General features: G+C 52.2%; 2 protein-coding genes and 1 long non-coding RNA gene across 8 annotated transcripts in view; 1 reads left to right on the top strand and 2 right to left on the bottom strand.

Annotated features, from left to right (window-relative positions):
- AXL (AXL receptor tyrosine kinase) overlaps window positions 1-11,647 on the bottom strand; it is a 29,964-nt gene extending 18,317 nt beyond the window's left edge. The window contains exons 1-6 of one of the 4 annotated variants that reach the window (XM_082367519.1): window positions 11,087-11,646; window positions 9,736-9,958; window positions 9,306-9,406; window positions 8,575-8,751; window positions 3,349-3,429; window positions 3,102-3,217 (exon numbers count right to left, since the gene is read on the bottom strand). In XM_082367519.1, coding sequence (XP_082223645.1) covers window positions 3,102-3,217; window positions 3,349-3,429; window positions 8,575-8,751; window positions 9,306-9,406; window positions 9,736-9,958; window positions 11,087-11,150 — 762 coding nt within the window. In that variant the 5' untranslated portion in view covers window positions 11,151-11,646. Of the gene's footprint in view, window positions 1-3,101; window positions 3,218-3,348; window positions 3,430-8,574; window positions 8,752-9,305; window positions 9,407-9,664; window positions 9,959-11,086 lie in introns of all 4 variants that reach the window. The other 3 variants (XM_082367517.1, XM_082367518.1, XM_082367520.1) reach the window with 3 other exon arrangements.
- Window positions 10,006-24,621, top strand: part of LOC309616712 — a 16,709-nt gene continuing 2,093 nt past the window's right edge. Inside the window, exon 1 of the long non-coding RNA XR_014237571.1 lies at window positions 10,006-10,645. This is a non-coding gene — a long non-coding RNA (uncharacterized lncRNA). The remainder of the gene's footprint in view (window positions 10,646-24,621) is intronic.
- Window positions 19,178-24,621, bottom strand: part of CYP2S1 (cytochrome P450 family 2 subfamily S member 1) — a 20,607-nt gene continuing 15,163 nt past the window's right edge. Inside the window, exons 7-9 of one of the 3 annotated variants that reach the window (XM_082367547.1) lie at window positions 23,394-23,581; window positions 20,540-20,681; window positions 19,178-20,375 (exon numbers count right to left, since the gene is read on the bottom strand). In XM_082367547.1, coding sequence (XP_082223673.1) covers window positions 20,170-20,375; window positions 20,540-20,681; window positions 23,394-23,581 — 536 coding nt within the window. In that variant the 3' untranslated portion in view covers window positions 19,178-20,169. The other 2 variants (XM_082367548.1, XM_082367549.1) reach the window with 2 other exon arrangements.

Raw genomic sequence — 24,621 nt, 5'->3', positions numbered from 1 at the left:
TTATGTATGTTATACCTTAATTTTAAAAAAGAAAAGCCTTGGGACTTCCCTGGTGGCACAGTGGTTAAGACTCCATGCTCCCAATGCAGGGGGCCTGGATTCGATCCCTGGTCAGGGAACTAGATCCCACATGCATGCCGCAACTAAGAGTTCACATGCCACAATTAAGGAGCCGGCGAGCCGCAACTAACACCCGGTGTAACCAAATAAATAAATAAGAAAAGCCTTTTACAAATCTGAACTCATTTGATCCTCACCTCAGCTTTGCGTTGTAAGTATGTGCTGTGTTTATGCCCATTATATGGATGAGGACACTGAGGCTCAGAGAGATGGAATCACTGGCCCAAGGACACCAGCTTGTCACTGATGAAGTTGGGACCTGAACCCCATCCTGTCTTCAAAACCTTTGCCCTACTGACAACAAGAACGTCCATTTAAGAGCATCAGTAATAGTAATAATACTTCTCTTCTGTTCAGAGAGGCAATGCAGCTTAGTGCTGAAGAGCACGGATACTGCATCTGGTATTCAAATCCAGCCTCTACCACTCCCTAGCTCTGCACCTCAGTTTCCTCATCTGTAAAATGGGATAACAACAGTGTTTCCCTACTTCGCAGGGTTAACTGAATTGACTCCCGTAAGTGTGTAGAAGAGTGTTTGTGCATATCGAGAGTTTGTCATTATTATTTTGTGTGTGTGAGGTTGTCTGGCCATGAGTGTCAAACTCTGCACATTCTGCACAGTGGCACAGGCTGCTACATCCACCTGGTCGCCACGAGTGGCACAATCAGGATGGCAGGGGCCACGGTTGGGGAAGATGTCTGTACAGCCCTTCCCCACAGAACCACAACCCGCCACAGCCACACAACCCACAGCCACACAGCTCAGGCGTGCTGCCTTCACCCTGGGGAGCAATCAGGCGATGTAACCATGTCACACAGTGTGTTGGGAAGTTTACTGCTTAAGGCCAGATTCCTTTGGGTCCAAATCTTGGCTTGGATATTATTTGCTGTGTGATTTAGAGTGAGTGTCTTAACCTCCCTGGGTCTCAGTTCCTGTCTCTGGAAAATGGGCTTCCAAGAGTCCCTCTCTGTCAAGGTGCGAGGTTTAATGAAATGATGCACGTGAACTGGCTTGCACGTCCTGTCAACAGCTAACATTTTTTGAGTGCCAGCTGTGTCCCAAGCACCTTGCCAAGCACATTCCTGGATGAGCAAATTGTCTTCTTACCACCACCCTATGGGGTCAATTTCTTTTTTCATTCCCATTTTACAGATGAGGAAACAGAGGCCCAGAGAGATTCAGCAGCTTGCCCAAAGTCACACAGCCCCCGTGTGGGGAGACAACAGCATTGCAAGGCCTGGGGAGGAGATGAGCAGATGGTGGGTAGCAGGATGGGGGGAGTAGGTCTCCATGCCTGATCTCTGACCCACAGTGACTGACCAGAAGGGGAACCTCTGCTGGGACAAAGGGGACGTGGGTGCAGACAGTCAGGCTCCCCCTGCCCACTCCTACTTCTCTTTTCCCTGGGATGACTGTGACCTCCCACTTGAACCTTTAGCCCATGCACAGCAGGAAGTGAGACCTGGAGAGGGAAGAGGGCACACTTCTGCTTTCTTGGGGACACTGGATGGATGTGGGTTGCGGGTACAGTTGGTGTCTGACCTGACATTTGAGGTCTTCCCAAATCAGCCCGGCCTCTGGGATTGAAACGGTTTTATCCTTTTTAGCCATTGGGGAAGGCAGGTCACTTCCCCTCTCTGGGCCTCAGTTTCTTATCTTGAAAAATGGGAAGATGAACAGCCACTACTTTCTGGGGTTAAAATGTCAAGTGAATGTGAGGTTGTCTCCAGGGCCAGGGTCTTTCTTATAAGAAAGGCAGCTCCCGTTTAATCAAGCACTGGCTCTAAATGGTCTTTAGGAGGTCAGGAGTGCCCTTTGGGTTTGGCGAGACAAGGGTTCGAATCCCACGTCTGCCACTTCCTGTCTGTGACCTTGGGCAAGTTGCTTAACTACCCTGAGCCTTAGTTACTTCATCTGGAAAATGGGTGTATCCATAGACCCTACTTCACAAACACTCGAGGGGCTGTGTGAAAAGCTGTAACGCAAGGCGCAGCACATAGGTGACATTCAATAAAAGTTGGTCGTTTTCCGTTATTGTCATCTCCCATCACACACACTGTCCCATCCTCACTTAAACTTAAAATCTCAGAGGACTTCAGGCCAGAACTGGATCTCATATTCAGAGATGTGTGTTGGTTTGTTTTTCTTATTCTAGAGTAGGAGCAACTTCAGTGCAGAAGGCTGGGTCTAGCTCATCTGAGTTGTTAGGTATTCTTCCAGCAAACATTCCCTAGTTGATGTCTGGCCCTGCGCTGGGCAATAATAGGGACCCAGTGGTGGCTAAACCAGGCCAGCCCTGCCCTCCCAGAGCTCATGGTCCAGGGGGAGACAGACTCACCCCCAGACAGTGAAAACCCAGGGTGGTCAGGGCTGGGACAGGAGAAGTACAGGGCTGTGGGTACCCAGTGATGACTCTGGGCCCTGCTGTCTCGGGGTTCCCATTCCAGCTAGAGTCAATATCACTAATACTAAAAAAATGAAAACAGCCAATAGTGTTTTTTGTTTTTTTTTTGGCAGTGCCACATGGCTTGCGGGATCTTAGTTCCCCAACCAGGGGCTGAACCCACGCCCTCGGCAGTGAAAGTGCAGAGTCCTAACCACTGGACCACCAGGGAATTCCCAAAAGCAGCCAATAGTTTATTACACATTTCCAAAGTTCCAGATACTATTTTAAGTTTGTTAATTGCATTCACTCATTGAATCCCCACAGCCAGCCTATCAGGTAGGTACCACCATTATGCCCATTTTATAGATGAAAGAACTGAGACCCAGGGAGGTTGTGTCACCTGCCCAAGCTCATGCGGCCAGCAGCTGGTGGAGTCAGAATTTGAACCCAGGACATCTGGCTTAACCCAAGGCTTTAGTGCTTCTCAACACAAGAATGGGTGGGAAGGGCTGGTTTCCCAGGGAGAGGATGAGGGCCTGTGGCTGTGGACGGAAGGAGGGCTGAGATGGAGGTGAGGAAAGCCTGAGGTCTCACCTGCAGGGTGCAGTGGGTGAGGGGATAAATGCCGCTCAGGCCTGGGGTCCAAGCCACCTCCAGCTCCGTCGGCTGGCTGGAAACCAAGTGGAGGTCGCGGGGCCGCTGGGGGAGCACTGTGGACAGAAGAGGGGAGGAGCTGACCCCTTGCCCAAAGCTCCCCACCCTGCCCTCAACCCCAGCTCTGACCTTTGACCCAAACCCCCCACCCTCTGACACCCAACCCTCCAGCTCCCTTTCCTGTCACCTGTGATGGTGGCCGTGCGGGATGTGGTGACCCCCTTGGCGTTATGGGCTTCACAGGAGAAAGAAGCAGTCTTGTTCAGGCCTGGGGAGTCATATGAGGGAGGGGCCCAGTCAGAAAGGGGAAGGAGGGGCTCCCGGGCCACACTGAGCACCCCCTCCACCACGCCCTACCCGACAGGGTCAGTCTAGCACCCAGGGGCGCCTGCTTGAAGGGAGATTGTGGGAAAGGGAGATAATGCACTGGGAACACAGGCCTCCATCCCCAAACACAAGGCCAGCTAACATCCGACCCCACAGACACCCACACCCACACAGATGGAGACACATGCACACGTACACACACAGACACATACACTCAGAACCACATACCTAGACACACACAGGCACACACACTCACACACACGCTCATGCACAGAGATACACATACATACACAGACGCACAGAAACACTCATACTCACACAGACGCACCAGACGCACAGTTATACACACAGACGCACACAGACGCACACACTCACATACAGAAACGCACATACTCGGGGACTTCCCTGGTGGCGCAGTGGTTAAGAATCCGCCTGCCAATGCAGGGGACGTGGGTTCGATCCCTGGCCTGGGAAGATCCCACATGCCGCAGAGCAACTAAGCCCGGGCGCCACATTTACTGAGCCTGCGCTCTAGAGCCCGCGAGCCACAACTACTAAAGCCTGCACGCCATAACTATTGAAGCCTGCGCACCTAGAGCCTGTGCTCCGCAACAAGAGAAGCCACCGCAGTGAGAAGCCCGCTCACCGCATCGAGGAGTAGCCCCCGCTCTCTGCAACTAGAGAAAGCCTGAGCGCAACAACGAAGACCCAACGCAGCCAAACATAAATAAATAAACAATAAATTAATTTAAAAAAAAGAAACAAGGTAATCAAAAAAAAAAAAAGGAAACGCACATACTCATACCTAGACACACACAAACACACAGATGTACACACACTCACATATACACACAAGAATAGACAAAATCACACTGAGCCACACAGACACCTGTCTCGAGGCATACACATCTAATAGATACACACTTAAGAAACAGGCCCTCATGGGGGTGTGGAAATGTAGAGGTGTTTGCTCATTGACAAGCTTGGCTGCTACCAATCCCTCTCCCCCGCACTCACTCTAGCTCCACTGGCCTCCTGATGTTTCTAGAAGGTACTATGCACGCTCCCACCTCGGGAAATCTGCACTTCCGTTCCCTCTGCTTGGAACAGCATTCCCACAGACATCCGCGTGGCTCCCTCCCGCCCTCCTTCACATTTGTCACTCAGATTCCACCTTCCAGTCGCCTCTGTCCCCAACCACCTTGTTGAAAACTGGAACCTCCCCTCCACAACTAGCCTCTTCCCTGCTTTACTTTCTCTTTGATTCTTCTCATCACAGCATCCTTTACACAGTCCTGTGTATCCTGTTCACTGTGTGTTGACCCCACTAGCATGTCATCCCAGGAGGGTACGGGTTTCTGTCTGTTTTGCCCCCTGCTGTATCCCCCCTGGGGCCTAAGATGGCCTGGCACACACTAGGTTCTCCATAAATGTTTGTTGAATGAGTGGATGAATTTATGTGAATACATTTATGTACTTATGAGCACTTCCGGGTGTGTACGTAGCAATGTGAGCATGTGTAATTCCGTGGGTGAGTTCGTGTGTTTTTGAGTGTCTGGGGGTGGATTGCCTCCCCTTTCCCAGTGTGGTGGTGGTGGGAACACAGGCAGATACACACCCATGTACACACACAAAGGCACATACAAGTACACAGACAAACACAAGAGATGCAGACACACAAACACAGAGAGATACACAACACACAGAGCTATACAACATACACAGATTCACACACACGGCAACAGAGACATGCACACCCACAATGTCTGGGTGACAGGATGTAAGGAGGACCAAGTCTTCAGTCTATGTGTGACTGCAGATCTGTATCTGCCTGTGTTCCTCTGCGTGTCTGTGGATGCTATACGCGTGCGTGTGTCTCCTGCGTTTGTTCTGCGCTGTGCTGTGTTCCCACCACCACCAGCTACCCGCAGACACAAAGTTTCCTTTTCTCAGTTAGCAGAGGGAGTGGAAGGAGGGAAAGGCGGCGAGGCCGGAAGGGGGTGGGCAGGGAAGCTCCTCAGCTCCGCTGCCCAGGCCGCAGTTCCCAGCCAAGGTCAGGTGTCCGGGCCCGCAGCCTCCGCTGCCCCGGGGAGGGACAGGACAGCCCCGGGCGAGCTGCCCGAGGGGGCGGGGAACCTGGGTCCCGTCCAGCCACCTGGCACGTGGGGGCCCGCCAGGGTCACCGCGCGGGAGCCCGCGCTGCCCGCCGCCGTTGGAGCCCTGGGGCGGGAGGGGGGTCTGGAGCCCGGTCCAGTTCCGACCGCAGCATTCCTGCCCCCGCGTGAGTCACCGGGGCGCCCCCCCACCCCCGGCACTTCCGGCCGGACTGGGATCCCCCTTCCCGGGCCCCAGCGGCCCGCACCTTGAGGGAGGGGGAGACAGGGGCGAAAGGGCCTGGGACCCCCTCCCCTCCGGCGGGCTCTCCCTCTACGACCAGCTCCAGATGTGCTTTCCAGATGTACCGTCCCTTTCCTCCCTCTCCCCCTCGGCGCCCCGCGCCACCCTCCCCCACCCCAGAGCGCATTTTGCTTTTTCCGAGGGAATTGGAGGGATGGAAGGAGAGAGGGGGCACGCCCTGAGTCAGATCCAGGGACAGACACACACAAACGGACGAAATTCCTTGATACAGCACACACCACGAATTCCTACACACACACAATGAATCACACTTAACGTACAGGGGCCTACAGGGCACGTTACTGGCCTTAAAACAGAAAACAGCAGCACTGGTTAACTACACAGGAGGACGCTGTCGCAAACAGGCAGCGACACAAAAGCATACTCTATGACTGACATGTATACACAAGGGGCTGACACTGACGCACATACACAAAGAGAGACACACACATACACAAACACAAACACGCAATCGAACGAGCACACACTGACTACACACACCTAGCAACACAATACACACCTAGGCTGAAGCTGACAGACACACACACCTCCCCGCAGTTCGAGATACACCCACCAAGCAACAAACATACATTGAGGTTGAAGTGGACAAACGGATACACAACAGGACACAAATCAGGTTGATGTTGACTGGCTCACACAGAAACACAGCCAAGCCTTCAAAACAGAGCTGGACACACTCAGGTTGCTTCAGACACATTCCTCAAGATGCAGGCTGATACGGAAACACACACTTGCATCGACACACAGAGTTGCTGCAGACACACAAGCGTGGAGAGTGGCACAGACACATATATACACACTGGCTGGTGAGTACCTCAAGTTCCTCCACCAAGAGGCAGTCAGGGCTGTGACTGACATACCAGGAGAGCAGACAGAAGCAGAAGGGTGTTGTTACTACCTGCTGTGAATCACACACACACACACACACACACACACACACACACACACACATGTCTATAGGGGTCCATGGGACAGAGTCACATACCAACATGCTCACCCTGTGACATATACACAGATATCACAGAGCCATCCATACACAGCCACAGGCAGTGGAACCACACCAAGAAACACACCAAGTTGTCCAAGGACACATCCTGAGTCCACAAAGAAACAGAAGCTCCCACTAAGACACACTGACACCTAGAGGCACACGCCTGTAAGCTGGCATCGTCACCTCTATACAGGGAGGTATGGAAAATAGCCACAAGACACACTGCCGTCCATCACTCTGCCATCTCTCTTCACACACACGTACGCACTCCACCCTCTCACAGTGAGTCACAGCTGTGAACACACAAACACAAAGAAGGACAGATAGCAGGCCGACACTGGGATACTTAGTCACACACACACACACACACACACACACACACACACACACACACACTGACAGCCCCTGAGAAACTTACAGAAACATGCCATAAAGACCCAAACACAGTGGGACAGACACCTAAGGTGACAGAAACATAGCTAGTCTCACACACACACACTCACACTCTGAGACATCCACAGAAGCCGGCCCTCACTAAGGCACACCTTCATACAAACAGGTAGATGCACTGAGACACAGATCCAGAGGGACAGGGACACACCCAGACCTCCCACCCCGCCCCACACACAGAGACACACACAGAGATCCCCACCTGGCAGCTCCCTCACACGCTGATACACACACAGATCCTCTCACACCTGTGCCCTCCATTTCTCCTTCTTCCTGGGATGGGGTGGGGGAACCATCCCCCTCTCCCTCCCTTTTGCCCGGGTCCTGCCAGGCTGACTCAGGCCCCAGAGCTGTGGGCCTGAGTCACCCCTCTGGAGGCCGGCATGCTCACCCCTGCTTCCTCGTACACTCAGGGCCCCCGGAATGCTGGGAATGTGGGCACCTCCTTCCACCCTAAGAGACCCTCCGTCAGGAGTCCCCTCCCCACACCAGCAGATGGAAGCAGCAGGTTGGGGATGCTGGAAGCCGATGCCCTCCAAGGTCCAGCCGCCTCCCTCTGACTGACTCAGCCTCCCCCATCTGTGTTCCTCTGCCTCTCATTCCTCAGTGAGGGGAACCCCCTGTGCTCAGGGTCCCCCAACTCTGGCTGACTGCTGTGTGACCCCAAGCTAGGTTCTGCCCCATCTGTGAGGTGTGGAAGGGGATGGTCACCCTGAGGCTGGGAGGGTTTCTCCTGTCACTCAGACCTGTCGTGTCTCTCTCCATCTTGGGTTACTTCTGTAAGGAGCTAGAGGAGAGGAAGTCCCAGTTGATTCCGGTGCCCTGCTTGGGGTCAAGGGCTGACACAAGGGGCATCAGACCCCCACACACTTGGCCATGGAGCAGCTCAGAGGAAACCCAGGACAAAGAATTCTCTGCAGAGAGGCTGGCATGAATGGAGGGGGAAAGAGCAGAGAGACAGGGAGACAGACACACAGAGCAACAGAGAGAGATGGAGAACAGAGAGACAGAGAGAAAACATACAGAGGGAAACGAGATAGATGGGGACAGAAATGCAGAGACAGAGATACTCAGAGACAAAGAGAAAAAACTAGAGGGAGACTCAGAGACAGAGACAGACAGAGAAGGACAGAGGGACGAGCAGACCCTCACACAGAGGCATGAAGGGCTCCCCACTTCCATCCTGCCTGGCCCTCTGCGCTGAGCTGACCGCATCCCTGGACTCACCTGGAACACGGAGTGTGTGCTGGGCACTGTGGTCCACGGTCGCAGCTAGGGAGACAGCATCCTGGAGCCAGAGTAGGTCCACGGGCTCTGGGGGTCCCTGGGCCTGGCAGCTCAGGTTGAAGGGAGTATTGGCAGCCACAGTCCTGTCCTCAGGCTCCTCCAGGAAGTAAGGCAGGCCTGGGCGGGGGTGGGCAGTGGTGAAGGCTGGGGTCCCTCTGAGCCCCCTAGGTGTCTGACTCACCACTAGGATGTTGTAGGGTGCAGGGTCTTTGACCCCTATGTCTGACCCCTCAGGACACCTCTACCCCCAGGAAACATGATCCCAATATCTGACTCTCCCCACCAATGTCTGAGCCTCTCATGTCTCTTTTCCAGAATGTCTTACTCCTGTTCTTCATGCCACTTTACCTATGAGGAAAGTGAGGCCCCCGGGGGGTGGGGGAGAGGGTTCAGTTGTGCCTCAGATCCTTGATCTGATCCCCGAATGTCCTGCCCCAACCACGTCTGACCCCAGGACAGCTGACAGCCCCAAAGATATCTCCCCCACTGACCAAAACATATAATCTTGCGCAGGCCTGCCCCCAATAATTTATAGACCCCTCCAGCTGCCTGACCCCCCAAGATCTCTGACATTCCTAGGTTGTACGGCCCCAATGCACGCCGTGAATCCTCCAGCACCTCTGACCCCTCAGGATTCTTGGTCTCCCACGACCTCTGAGCCCAGGGCTCACCCTCCAGCCCGACGTAGCCAGGCTGGGACACGAAGGTCTTTCTGCCCAGGACCACGGCACACTGGTACCATCCAGCGTCTGAGAGCTGCAGGGACGAGATTCTGACAGGGCAAGAGGAGGGATAGAGAGGTTCAGGGTCAAAGCTGCACCCGGGGAGGGGGTCCTCAGAGCTGAAAGAGGAGAGTTTGGGCTGGAAACTCGTAAGACCGAACAAGTGGGTACTATTATTAACTCATTTTACAGAAGAGGAAAGTGAAAGCCAGGGTTAGTTATGTCACATGCTCAAAGCCACGCAGCCAGCGAGTGGCCACGCTGGGGTCCAACCCAGGTGGGGCTCCTGCGAGTGACTTTGCACGCACCGTGTGATGGAGGTGGGGACACAGGGGTCGGGAGGGATGCGGGTCGTGTCTGGTTAGGGGAGGCCGGGCACCTGAGTTGGCTGACCACTTTCCAGTCATCCTGCCCGTCTTCGCCCAGGGGCACCTGGGTCTGGGTGCTGTCTGCCAGCTCTAGGACCTGTCCATCCCGAAGCCAGGTCACCTCGGGGGGCTCCCCCTGAACCTGGAGCTCACACCGAAGGGCCCCCATGAGTCCTCGGGCACCAGTGATGTTCCCTGGACTCCCCACGAAGGGGTGCCCCGCAGCCTGTGGGCCTGCAGGGAGATGGGGAAGAATTCGCTCAGGAAACCCTGCTCCCCGCCGACTCCTCGGTTCCACCCCTGCCGGCCTGCCTACTGCCAGGACCCCGCCAGGCCCTTAGGCCCACATAGTTGCAGAGTGACCTCAGCAGGGGGGGTGGAGGGTGGAGGCTTTGAGGGGAAGATGGGAGCCTTCCCAGGGGACTGGGGTCCGGCCTCCATCCTCCGTCCGTTGGGAGTAGGCCGGGGATCTGGCAGCCTCCCACGCCCTGACTGCTTGGCTGGCCTGCCCTCCCTTAGGGTCTCTAGAGACTTGACAGCTTAGGCTGGTGGACGGTGGGGAAGAAAAGGGGATGGGAGGGAGAGGAGAGAGAGAGAAAAACAGGGAAGGAGAGTCAGAGAGAGGAACCCCAGAGAAAGTCAGGCAGACAGAGACGGACAGACACCCGGAGTGACAGAGGATAAGAGATGGAGAGAGACACCCCCAGAGGGGAAAAAGTGGTCGGAGAGACACACAGAGGGAAACGGACAGAAAGAGACAAAAACAGACTGACAGAGACAGTGACAGAGACACCTAGGGCACAGGGAGAGATAAAGACAGAGACGGGAGAGAGAGAGAGAAATGGAGACCCACAGAGATGGTAGGATTGGAGGCAGAGCCCCTGGCCCCAGAGGTGGAAGGCGCAGACAAACAGCCGTGGGGTAAGGAGAAGTGGGGGGTGACAGTGACGCGGGATTTCCCCCAGGGCTCTGGAGCCTCCTCATCCCGCTGCCTGACTTAGAGGTCCTTTCTGGAAGATTCCTTTCCGGGCAGCCCCCAGCTCAGCCCCTCTCCCCAAGGTCCCCAACTCAAGTCCAGCCCCTCCCCTTGCCCTCAACTTCTCCTGTCTGTCTGTCTGTCTGTCTGTGTCCATCTCTTCCCGTCTCTGACCCTCTTAGTTTCTGTTTCTTGTCCTTTTGCTCCTCTCTCAAGAGTCCCTTTTCCTTTCCCTCTCTTGGTTTGTCTCTGTGTACACCCTCCCCCTCTGTTGTCCCAAGGAAACTCCCTGAGCCAGACCAGGACTCCCGACTCACCCCCCTCAAACACCTGCCATCCATCCCTCTCCTCTCCCTCCTCCCCCAGCCCCCCCCCCCATCACTCACCCTTGGGAGCCACGCACCCCCAGCAGCACAGCACCCAGCACCAGGCCGGCAGGACCCTGCCCATCCTCGGGGCACCACGCAATCAATGCCAAACTTTCCTCAGAAGTTGCTGAGCACCCCGCGGGGGAGGGGGCAGGGCCGGGTTGTGCCCGGCCCTCCCCCCAGCTCCGGGCTCCCCGGATTTGGCACTGCCCGCCTGGCACAGCGGGGCGGGGGGCGCCCTCACCCGGCTCTGCTCAGCGGCGCCTTCCCAGCTCCCCTGCCTCCTTCTCTCCCTCCCAGATTTCGGGCAAAGCTTTCCCCGCCCCTGGCTCCCCCCTTGCCTCCGCCCACCGGCCGGAGCCCAAGGGGCCACCTGGACCTCGAGGGGTTAACGCGGAGAGAAGAGGACCAGCTCTGTCTTAAAGGGGCCCTGGAGGGAGGCTGAGGAGGGGGAAGGGGGCCCCAGGTGGCTACGCCCCTAATCGTGGGCCAGCGAGGCAGGGAAGCTGTGCGTCTCCCTATCCCGGCTCTGTCCCTCTGGGCTCTGTCCCTCTGGGCTCTCTCCGTGTCTGGTAAACATTCCTCCAGAACTCCGCTCCCCTCTGCGACGCCCCCCTCCCCTGCCTCCACCCCCAGCCCAGCCCAGCCAGGCACTCCCCCTCTCACTCACAGCTCCTCAGACAAGGACACACACACACACACACACACACACACACACACACACACACTCACAGATGTCATCCAGACACAGAGGCTGGGACAGGAGGAGACACGCAGGGGCATGCCACCGGCTCACACTCAGACAAGCCAGGTCAGGAACTCCTCCATTCCTGGAGAAACCTCAGAAACCAGAAATGGGAGGACACTGCTGCGTGGGCATCCCTGGGGGAAGACTTGGGGAGACGTGGATCCTCATACAAAAGAGATCCACGTGGGCACGGAAACAGGACATCAGTGGATGGGCACTCACAGGGGTGCCCAAAGACCTGGGTGGGAATCCCGCCTCTACCACTAACTCTGTGACCTTACAAGTGACTGGCCTCCCTGAGCCTCGGTTTGTCCATCTGTAAGGTGGGAATAACAATAGAACCCACTTAGTAGGCTACGGGGAAGCTGTCCTGGGACAGTGCACACGTGCAGTTTTTTGCACGTGGTGAAGACAGCTGACAAGGTGCCCTTGATTTTTTGCATCTCATCTGTATGTCTCTCTGTGCACTTGCATTGCTGTCTCCCTCTGGTGGATTGTGTATCCTGATCCTTGTAGATCCAGGGCCTGTGTGTTGGTTCTCCTGCTTGTCCATTTACTTCCCACTATGTGTTTTCCACATGGTGGAGGCGGGGGGTCTCTGCAAGCCTGAGTGTCTGTGTAGGAGGGGGCTGGGCACCCATCTCTCTCTGCTCTTGGCTGTTCTGTTTGTGTATTGGTATCCCTACAGCTCCTTATAAACTCCTCTCCTTTCAGCCTCCCGATGTCTCTCCCACCTGCCTCTTCTCACTCCGAGGAGTCCAGCCCCATCCTTTCCCACCAGGACCCTGCCTTGGCCTCCTCCCTGGCCTCCCCCCAGGCCTCCTTGCCTCCACTCTTACTCCCTCCAACCCATCTCCCATTCATAAGCAGAGGGATGTTTCTGAAACTCAAATCTGACCCTGTCCCCTCCCTGCTTAACCTTGGCTCCCCACTGCCCTCAGGGCGAGCTCCCGGCTCCACAACCTGGCACTCAGGGCGCTTCCCCATCAGCTTTCCTGAGCTGTGTCATTTGTGTCCCATTTCAGTGACAGCCTCAACATCTATTCTGCCACCCAAGCCCGACCCTCAGCGTCCTCTTGGACACCCCCCACTCTCAATAAGTTTCCAAGTGCCAAGGAGGATTCGATTTAGCTCCACAAACCTTTCTCCTGCCTGGCCTTGCTGTTCTCCCCATGGTCTCACCCTGGTCCAGCCCCATCTTCTCCCACCTGGACCCCTGCTCTGGCCTCCTCCCTGGTCTCCTGGCCTCCACTCTCCCTCCCTCTAACCTGTCAACAGCAAGAAGAATGTCTCTCAATCCCAAATCAAACCCTTTTCCACCTTTGCCCTAAACCTTCCAAGATAAACCCCCAAACTGCTTGCCTCGTGACCCCTCATGTCCACCTGGCTCCGTTCTCTTGTTCACAAGCTTTAGGGCCTCCTCCTGCAGCTCTATGCCCCCAACTCCTACACACCCCTCAGCCCCATCTCAATTGTCCCTTCTCCTTGGCTTCACTGCCTGGTCCTTCCCAGTCAACTCTAGGTCCCCGTGTTTTTCACTCCTAACACTTTGTCCTTTTCTTTGGCTTGGGTTGTCACAATATATTTATTGGTGTGACTGTGTGTCTCATGGTCTGTGGGCTCTAGGAGTGTAGGCACTGGGTATATCTTTGGTACCACTGTGTCCCCACCACCCTGTAAAAGATCTTTCATAAAGGGGCCAATTAATTATTGTGGCATTTTGGAGGGATGCAAATATGTGCAAAGATCTGCCCACTTGTTTGAATATGTTGGGTAGCCCTACACACCTAGGACACGTGAGGACCCAGCTGTGTGCGTGGCCAACTTGAATCTGCGTTCGTTCTTTCAAGAACTATTTGCTGAGTATCAAATATGTGTTTGCAGTTGGCTTTCAAATGCATTTTATTTATTTATTTTTTTATACATAGTATTTTAATTTTATTTTTTATTTTATTATGGTCCCGCTGTGCGGCATGTGAGATCTTATTTCCCCCACCAGGGATGGAACCCTAGTCCTACAGTGGAAGCGCGGAGTCTTTTAAACCACTGGACCACCAGGGAAGTCCCTCAAATGCATTTTTTTTTTTAATTTTTAATTTTTAATTTATCCCTGGACCCCCTCCACCTCCCCACGTTGGCTTTTTATTTATCTATCTATTTATTTATGTATTTTTGGCTGAGTTGGGTCTTCGTTGCTGTGTGCGGGCTTTCTCTAGTTGCGGTGAGTGGGGGCTGCTCTTCGTTGTGGTGCGTGGGCTTCTCATTGCAGTGGCTTCTCTTGTTGCAGAGCACGGGCTCGAGGTGCAAGGGCTTCAGTAGTTGTGGCTCGCGGGTTGTAGAGCGCAGGCTCAGTAGTTGTGGCACACGGGCTTAGTTGCGCCGCGGCATGTGGGATCTTCCCGGACCAGGGCTCGAACCTGTGTCCCCTGCATTGGCAGGTGGATTCTTAACCACTGTGCCACCAGGGAAGCCCCTCAAATGCATTTTTAAAATGAGATGGGGGAATTCCCTGGCGGTCCAGTGGTTAGGACCCGGTGCTTTCATTGCTGAACTACTGAAGGTGCAGGTTCCGATCCCTGGTCGGGGAACTAAGATCCTGAAAGTTGTGAGGCGCGGCCAAAAAAAAAAAAAAAAGGTGAGATGGACAGGTGGATAGAAATGTTCCCTGTGGCAGAGGCGGAGACTCCACAGTGAGCAAGACTGCCCTCATGGAGCTCCTATTCCAAGTGGAAGAGGGAAAACAGGCAGAGAAATGTTTATCAGATTGCAACATGGTCAGTGAAGAAAAATAAAGCTGGGGAAGGGATAGCAAGGGGAGGGGGGAGTGCCATTTTAGAGAAAGTAGTCAGGGAAGTCCTCTCTGAGGTTATGATCAAGATCTGAAGTAAATTAGCAAGTGAGTCATATAGGAAAGGGCATTCCAGGCTGAGGGAACAGCCAGTGCAAAGGCCTGGGGGCAGGCTTGCAGAGAACTTCAAGGAGAAGACGTGCGGCTGGAATGGATGGGGGTCAGGGAGGAGGTGAGGTCAGGGAGGGCATTGGCCTGGGAAGGAGGACTTTGGCTTTTATTCTAAATATGACAGAATGCACTAAGGGGCTATTCCCCCCACCCAGCTTTACCGAGGGATAATTGGCCAAAATGTATAAATTTAATGGGGAATTCTCCGGCGGTCCAGTGGTTAGGACTTGGCCCTTTCACTGCTGAGGGCCCAGGTTCGATCCCTGGTTGGGGAATTGGGGAACTAAGATCCCACAAGCCATGCGGCACGCCAAAATAAATAAATAAATAAATAAATAAATAAATAAATAAATAAATAAATAAATAAATTTAAGGTGTACAACATGATTTACTACATGTATATATTGCAAAGGGATTACCACAATAAAGTTAATTAATCCATCCATTACTTCACATAGTTACCATTTTTTGGTGTGTACGGTGAGAACATTTAAGATCTACTCTCTTAGTAAATTTCAAGTATACAATACAATATTAGCTATAGTCACCATGCTGTACATTAGGTCCCCAGAACTTATTCATCTTGTAACTGAAAATCTGTACCCTTTGATCAACATCTCCCCATTTCTCCCCCACCCCCAGCCTCTGGCAACCACAATTCTTTTACTTAATTAAGTAATTAATTAATTTTTATTGAGAGACAATTGACATATAACACTATATTAGTTTCAGATGTACACAGAGATTCAATATTTGTATACGTTGTGAAATGGTCACCACAGTAAGTCTAGCTAACATCCATCACTACGCAGTTACAATTTTTTTTCGTTATGAAACTTTTAAGATCTACTCTCTTAGCAACTTTCAAATGTATAATACAGTATTATTAACTATAGTCACCATGCTACATGACATCTCTCTGTTTCTATGAATTCAGCTTTTTTAGATTCCACATATAAGTGAGATCATACTGTATTTGTCTTTCTCTGTCTGATTTATTTCATTTAGCATAATGACTTCAAGGTCCATCCATGTTTGTCACAAATGGCAGGATTTCCTTCTTTTTTATGGCTGAATAATATTCTGTTATATCACATTTTCTTGTTTAAAAATTTTTTTTTTTTTTGTAATTTTGGCTGCGTTGGGTCTTCGTTGCTGCGCGCGGGCTTTCTCTAGTTGCGGTGAGCGGGGGCTACTCTCTGTTGTGGTGCGCAGGCTTCTCATTGCAGTGGCTTCTCTTGTTGGGCGGAGCATGGGCTCTAGGCACGTGGGCTTCAGTAGCTGAGGCTCGTGGGCTCTAGAGCGCAGGCTCAGTAGTTGTGGCGCAGGGGCTTAGCTGCTCCGTGGCATGTGGGATCTTCCCGGACCAGGGCTCGAACCCATGTCACCTGCATTGGCAGGAGGATTCCTAACCACTGTACCACCAGGGAAGCCTGTCACATTTTCTTTATCCACTCATCATCTGACACTTAGATTGCTTCTGTATCTTGGCTATCGTGAATAATGCTGCCATGGACACAGGGGTGCAGATATCTCTTTTGGGATACTGATTTTGTTTCCTTTGGATATATACCAAGAAGTGGGACTGCCGGATCCTATGACAATTGTATTTTTAGTTTTTTGAGGAACCTCCATATTGTTTTCCATAGTGGCTGCACCAATTTACATTCCCACCAACGGTGCACAAGGGTTCCCCACTGGGGGGCAGAGCAGGGGAGAGACCTGATTTGGTTTGGTTTTAAAGGCCAGTAAGTGAAAAGTTGATGGGAAACTTTCTAACAGAGGGATCAGGACCTGGACACACTATATGGGACCATTTATTATTGAGATGTGATGCGCCTGGAAGGGGCCCAGCTCACCCAGTGAGGAGCTCTTGGGCCAGAATGAGCCCAAATCTGATCTAACTCCCAGTTTACAGAGAATTCCTGGCAATGGAAAGACTTCTTGAGTAGCACCCCAAAGATGCCATCAGCCAAATCTGGGATGTGAAAAATGGCACAGGGCAAATGACCCAGTTTCTTTAAGAAATTAGTGGCATTACCAAAGGGGAAAGGCGGGGAGGGATAAATTAGCAGTTTGGGCTTAAAATATACACCCTACTATATATAAAATAGATAACCAGCAAGGACCTACTGTATAGTACAGGGAACTACTCAATATCTTGTAATAACCTATAATGGAAGAGAATATAAAAAAAAGAATTATATATATTTATGTATATGTATAATTGAATCCCTGTGCTGTACATCTGAAACTAACACAACATTGTAAATCAACTATATTTCAATAAAAATTAAAAAAATAAGTGGCATACAAAATGTTGGGGAATGGTTACAACTTTAGAAGACCTAAGCATCCGAATGAAGGCACTGCATGATAAGCCTTTGGATGTTGATTTGAACAAACACGCCTATGAAGTACATTTCTGCAACCATCAGGGAAACGTGAACACTAACACAGCAAAATTGCTAACTGTGATAGGTGTGGAAATGGGTGTCTTGGTTGTGACTCTTAAAAAGTGGATTTTAGGGAATTCCCTGGTGGTCCAGTGGTTAGGACTCCACACTTCCACTGGTGTGGGCCTGGGTTCAGTCAGGGAACTAAGATCCTGCAAGCCGTGTGGCCAAAAAAAAAAAAAAAAAAGAGTGGATTTTAAAGGGGAGTTATTTTCTTAATAAGTTAGGAGTCTTTGTTGGGCATAATGGAAGTTTTAGGTATAGATAGTGTGATGGTTATACATTGCGAATATATTTAATGCCACTGAATCGTACACTTACAAGTGGTGAAAATGATAAATATTATGTTACGTATATTTTACCCACCCCCCCCCCCAAAAAAAAAACAAACTGAACACCACACTGATTGTAAATACTTTTACTTTGGGGTCCAATAATTATTGTTTAAGACATTTTGAGTTTATGTTTTTCTTTTGCTTGCTACTGGAATCATCCTAATTCGTGTCAACTTTCATATTGATGCAGTGCAAGGTCCATCCTTCCTCAAATAAATGAATTTGCTGGTATTTCTGATCCCAAAGTTCCCTGAATGTGAATTTTGAGTGCAAAGGAAAGCAAGTCATTGCCTTAATTTAAAAGGAGGAAACCTCAAACCTCATTCATTCCTTTTCATATCACACTGACATAAAAAGTAGTAATAATAAATCCAAGAACTTAGCATGTATTTCGTTCCTATTAAGTTCCAGAATTTTTCACATCTCTTCTTTTAAATTTGGCAAATCTTTTAGATGCTAAATCCTCAGTGAAGGTGCCATCAACTAGAAAGTGGCAAAGTTAGGATCTGATCCCCATCGCATCTTTCTATTTTCCATCATATCACTGTTTTGTGCTACCTCTGTAGAATTTAAGCCAAAAAATAAAGTGATAACATCATGGAAAATTTTTTTTTTAAAAAAGGAAACTTTAGCTAACGATCTATGCATTGCTGAAGCATTCAGAGGTCGATGTCTGCAATTTATTTTTTTGTTTGTTTTCGGCCATGCGGCATGGCACGCGGGATCTTAGTTCCCTGATCAGAGATCGAACCTGCGCCTCCACAGTGGAAGTGCGGAGTCCTAACCACTGGACCACCAGGGAATTCCCTGCAATTTTTTCTGAAATGCCTAAAAATATGAGCTGGCTGGGCAGGTGGAAAGAAATGTGTTAATGCAGCATGGCAACCGAAGTGGGAGAGCCTAGGCGGTAGCCCATGGGTATCCCCGTATAATCCCCTCAGCTTTGCTGCATGTTTGAAAATTGTCATAATAAAATGTTGGGGGGAAAAATGTCCTTTACTATTAGAAATGTGTATTCAATTATTTTCTGAGATTTGCTTTAAAATCACTGTAAGAGAGTGATAGATGAAATAAAAATAGCCGAAAGTTGATGATTATCGAATGAGGCCCGGTCATGGGCCCACGGGTTCATTGTACTATTCTCTCTACTGTTGTGTGTTTGAAAACTTCCTTATTAGATAATTGACAAAGAAAAAGATGCTTCTGGCTCTCTAGTGAAGAGAAGGGAGGAGGGAAAGGGTGGCAGGAGAGGCCAGAGTGAGGGTAGGGTTTGTGTTTCGGCGTCTGCTTTCAGTTTGGGAGGGTGCCCAGGGTGGGAAGCGGTCACCTTCGGTTTTTCCCTAACTGAGGCCCCCCAACTCCCCTACCCACACGCCTCCCACCCCCTGCCCTAGGCCCGCAGTTCTGCCCACCCCCCAACATCAGCCTCACCGGAAGCGAGGCCCAGGACAGCTCCCTCCCCACCGCCCTCCACCACCTCCACATCTGCTACTCATGTCAACAGCCAGGGTAGGCGGGGGCCATGTTTTTCGGTTCCCGCCTAGCCTCCAGGGAGGGGTGGACCCCCCCATCCCCGCTCCATACTCACAATGATGGACACTGTCACACACATACTAGGCCCTGCCCTGGGCCAGAGACAAACTTTTATTGCAAAATGGGGACCTTCGAGGCACAAGGACGTCAGACCTGGCCTCTTCCCTGAAACGGGGAGTTGGAATCTGGCTCCATCCACTGGGTCTAACTGGAGGCGGGTGGGGGGAACAGGGGAGGTGTTCAACATGGTTATATAAGCTGGAGTGTGTGTGTGTGTGTGTGTGTGTGTGTGTGTGTGTGTGTGTGTGAGTGTGTGTGTGTGTGTGTTCCCCTGATCTGAGTTTCCACGTATGTCCAAGTTTACTTTGTCCCCAGGCTTGTGCACAACTGCACACTGGGGTGTGTCTGTATTTGGGAGCATCTGGGGGATCAGGCTGCCTGGAAAGGGGTACCCTTGAGGGCTGAAGGTGAGGAGGAGGCCAGGACTGGGCCTCCGTGGGAGTCGTATATCTTAGCGGGAAGATACCCCGGAGGTGGGCGGGTGTCCCACATGGGCTGGCTGTGTGGTTCAGTGGTTGGGGGCATGTGGATGTCGACAGTCTTAGGCCTGGATAGCGGTACGGTCACTCGAGGGCTGAGGACAGAGATGGTCTCTGTGTGGTGACATGACCTGGCGTGGGGCATGTTTTCTGCTCTAGGCTTCCAGAGACGGTGGCCCTGGTAAGTTTGATGAGTTAAGAAGGCACGTGGGCTGCAGACACTGTGGCTGTTTCCGTGGCTTGTGAAGGTGGCAGCTGAATCCCCACGCGTGGGTTGTGGGTCCAGGGGAGCTGTGCTGTGTATGAGTTGGTGGGTTATCCGGGCATGTGGTTGTGATTCCAGATGGACTAAATTTATGTCAGTAGAAAGCTGCGTGGCCGAGTTGCCTTGTGGCCCTCGTGGGTGTGTCTGGGTGTGTGGTTGTATGGGCTGATGACCCTGTGGATGTGTAGGCTGAATATATGTGTGACCGACTCTAGAAAACAGCTACAGGTGTGCGAATGTGGCTGCCTGTGGTGTAGACGTGTGGCTCAGGAGACACAGCCATGTCCATGGCAACCGCCAAGGCTACCACCTCCCAAGTTTCCCTTCTTCATCCGGTCCACACAGTGGGGTGGGGTGGAGGTCAGCGGGGCTGGAATTGCAGCTGGAAGGCTTGAGGGATGTTGAAAAGGCCACTGACGGCTGGCTGGAGGCTCAGGGCACCCGGTGGGCATGGGTTCCCCAGCGAGAAGGCCTGTAGGATGGCGGTGAACAGGAGGAAGAGCTCGGTCCGAGCCAGGCCCTCCCCGAGGCAGACACGCTTACCTGGAGGGGAGACAGATGGCGCTGGGCCAGCCGTCCTCACACCCAGGCCTGTGGGAGGACCAGTGGGTGGACAGGGGCGGACCCAGCAGATACCTAAGGAGAAGGGCAGGAAGGCCTCGTGCTTTTTGAACTTTCCGTCTGCATCCAGGAATCGTCCTGGGTTGAACTCCTCAGGCTGTTTGAAGACCTCGGGGTCATGCAGGATGGAGCCAAGGAGGGGGAAGACCTCCGTGCCCTGAGGGGAGATCATAACAAAACTACAAACATCCCTCACCCCCCAGGCCTTCAGTTCCCGAGGGCAGAGCACAAGAGTCTGGTGTGTTGGGGAAACCGGTTCACAAAACACAGCGGCATCAATGTTTATCGAGTGCTTATTATGTGTCAGGCACTTTATTAAGCATTATATATGTATTGCCTCATATGTAATAGGTACATGTATTATACTTACACACACACACTCACAAACATACACACAAACTCACTAAATCTTTTTAACAAGTCTAGGGAACATTTAGTAATATGATCCCATTTTAAAGATGGGGGAGGGACCTCCCTGGTGGTCCAGTGGCTAAGACTGCGCTCCCAATGCAGGGGGCCCAGGTTGGATCCCTGGCCAGGGAACTAGATCCCACATGCATGCCACAACTAAGAGTTCGCATGCCACAACTAAGGAGCCCTCTTGCCTCAACTAAGACCCGGCACAACCAAATAAATAAATAAATAAAATATTTAACAAAAACAAACCAACGAAAGATAATGTCTTACAGGCTGCTTATAGGGTGGGGAAGATAACTGTCCACTGGTTAAACAGGGTGCTAGGAACAGTCAGGTCTGTAACTCGGTAGTAAAAATGGATTAAAGGATAGGGCTAACACTGATGCAACAGTGTGGAATATTAAAAAAAAAAAAAAAAAAAAGATGGAGGACTTCCCTGGTGGTCCAGTGGTTAAGACTCTGTGCTCCCACTACAGGGGGCACGGGTTCGATCCCTGGTCAGGGAACTAAGATTCTGCAAGTCGCGTGGTGCAGCCAAAACAAACAAACAAACAAAAAGTGGGAAAACAGAGGCCCAGAGAATTTAAGCAACTTGCCCAAAGCAACATTTGGACATGGCAGAGCTTGTTATTTTTACATTTGTTTTTAAACTTTGGGGCTACGTTGTGATTCAGCTGTGGCTGTCCTAAGGCACTTGGCTAAGAGCCTAGCTTTCTGCCACTATGATCTTCTGGAGGTGAAGGGTGGGTGGATGGGGGCTGCCCATGAAAGCTTCCCCCACCCAGGTTCGGGGAGAGGGGCCGCCCCTTCCACTGAGATCAGAGTCCCCACGTTCCCAGGACTGTGGTGGAGGGTGAAGGAAGGTAGGGAGTACGAGGAGAGGACAAGGGATCTCCTTTGTTAGGGACTCTGGCTAATGGGGCTCTGAATTGGGAAGGTGAGTGAGGCTTCAGGAAAAGGCCACGCTAATGTTGTTAAAATAAGAGAGAGGCAGATAGCAGTGGTTAAAGCATAGGCTCTGGGTTCAAATCCTGCCCCTACCGCTTGTAGGCTGGGAGAGCTTGCCAAGTCTTCTAACCTTTCAAGGCCTCAGTTTCCTCATTTGTAAAATGGGTGTGATAATGATGTAGTGTTGCTCTGAAGATTAAATAAGGTAATACATGTAAAGCATTTAGAATAATACCTGGCACAGAGCAGATCCTCGATCACAGATGCCTGTTATTGCTATTATCATTATCAGTAGTTGCTGTAGTTGCAAGAGTCATTGCTTTAGCAATAGTCGCTGCTGTGGTGTACATAGGAGCCCCACCCCCTGCACAGAGTTCGTTCGGTGTTTTACAAGCATCATTTCACAGATTCCTTACAATCCCAAGATGATACTATTATTATTCCCAATTTAGAAGAGGAGGGACTTCTCCGGTGGCACAGTGGTTAAGAAACCACCTGCCAATGCAGGGGACATTGGTTCGAGCCCTGGTCCGGGAAGATCCCACATGCCGCGGAGCAACTAAGCCCGTGAGCCACAACTACTGAGCCTGCGTGCCACAACTACTGAAGCCCGCGCGCCTAGAGCCCGGGCTCCGCAACAAGAGAAGCCACCGCAATGAGAAGCCCGCGCACCGCAACAAAGAGTAGCCCCTGCTCGCTGCAACTAGAGAAAGCCCGCGCGCAACGGAGACCCAACGCGGCCAAAAATATATAAATTAATTAATTCATTTAAAAGGAAAAAAAAAAAAAAAGGAGTAGATGGAGGTTCACAGGGTGAAGTGATTTGCCCAAGGTCTCAGCTAGAAAACAGCAGGACTGGATTCCAACTTCTATGAACTGGATTCTACAATGAAGCTCAAGGAGGGAGCAGCTTGCCCGGAAGGCACCTTCGGTTTCCAGGGAGAGGTCGCCCCCTGGTGGTGCTGCTTCTGAGTTGCTCTGTAATGAAGGGGCAGGAACTGAGTGAGAGAGAGAGAGAGAGAGAGAGAGAGAGAGAGAGAGAGAGAGAGAGAGAGAGTGTATGTGTGTGTGTGTGTGTGTGTGTGTGTGTGTGTGTGTGTAGGGAAGGAGGGAGAGCCTGATCGTGTTTGCAGCCGGGTGGAGGGTGAGGGCCTCCGTCGGCCCTCAGTTCTCAAATTGCCTGTCACGTTATCTGATTGTCCCCACCACGATTGGAAGGAGGTAGAATTAGGATCCATTGGACACACGGGGGAAACCAAGGCTCAGAGACAGAGTCAAAAGGCAAGAAAAATGTACACAGAAAGAAACAAAGAGAGATGCAGAGACAGGGACACAGAGAAAGAGAGGAAGATGTCAGCCAGAGAGGAGAGAGAAAGAGGAAGAAGATGCAGAGAGAGAGACAAACTAACCAAGATCCAGAAGAAGAGACAAAGATAGCAACGGACTCAGGCCCTCAGGCCCGGGACAGAGACAGCCGCTGGGCCTGGCTGACCCGCGCACCCACCTGGGGCAGGGTGTACCCCCGGAAGCGGGTGGTCTTGACGAGGGCTCGGGGCAGTCCCATGGGTACCAGCGCCAGCAGCCGCTGCGCCTCATGCAGAACCGCGTCCGTGTAGGGGAGGCGGGCTCGGTCCCACAGGCTTGGCGCCTGGCCGGGCCCCAGCTCCCGGGTCAGCTCCTCCTGCACACGCTCTGCACCCAAGAAGAGGAGAGTTGGAGGTCAGAGGTGGGGCGGGGCCCTGCGATCCTTCCCTCCGACGCCCCATCTTCTTTATTTTTAAAGGTTTATTTATTTATTTATTTGGCCATGCCACACGGATCTTAGTTCCCCAAGCAGGGATTGAACCCGGGCCTTCGGCAGTGAAAGTGCGGAGTCCCAGCCACTGGGCCGCCAGGGAGTTAGTTCCCGGATACTCCCTCTTCCTGAGCAGCTGTGGTTAGGGGTGAGGCTGGCGGGCAGGGAGGAAGAGTCCTCCAGCCCTCTGCAGCCCGGGTCCCACACACCCCATGTGGTGGGCATCACATCTCTCCTCTTTCAATTCCCACAGCAATCCTGTGAGGTGGGGGACCATAATCTAGCCCCATTTCCCAGATAAGGACACTGAGGCCTAGTGAGCTGAAATCGCAGCTGACTCGTTGATTCCACCAAGGCACCCAGGTCCCATCTTCCAGGTCAGCCCACCCCACTGGCTCGACAGCACCGGATGCAGTTGCGTGACCCTGAAATGCTGGAGTTCCTTGGGGCACATTCCCAGCCCTGCCTCACCCACTTACCCTCCCTCACCAACACAGCTTCAGGTCTTGCCTGTGCCCTGATAACCCCAATTTGTTTCTTATCTCCAGTCCTGATCCAGGTGTCTCGTGGCCTTCTGGATGCCTCTCCCTGGTGGCTCCAGGTCCCTCACACTCAAATTGTCCCCAAATGGCTTCAGCATCTCCCCTGAAATAGCCCCTTATCCCTTCTCAGGGTGGCCTCATGGTCCCCCGGTCCCCTGGCCAGAGCCCTGGGCCTGTCCCTGGATGCCTCCCTCCCTTGTCATTCTCCACCATCTGTCTACTTGGACCCCTCTCTCCTCCCCACAGCTTGGCCCAGCCCTGTCTGTTCTCTCCGGCCTAGGTCCCTACCTTGTCCTCTGCCTTGGGCTCCTGGCATCCTCTTTCAGACCCTACAACCTACCTCTTCATGACTGACCAAAGGATTTTTCTAAAATGCTCATTTGTCCCTGCCCTCC

Source organism: Balaenoptera borealis (assembly GCF_965194805.1).
Source record: "Balaenoptera borealis genome assembly, chromosome: 19".
Classification (NCBI taxonomy): Eukaryota; Metazoa; Chordata; class Mammalia; order Artiodactyla; family Balaenopteridae; genus Balaenoptera; species Balaenoptera borealis.
This window is presented reverse-complemented; position numbering and strand designations above follow the sequence as displayed.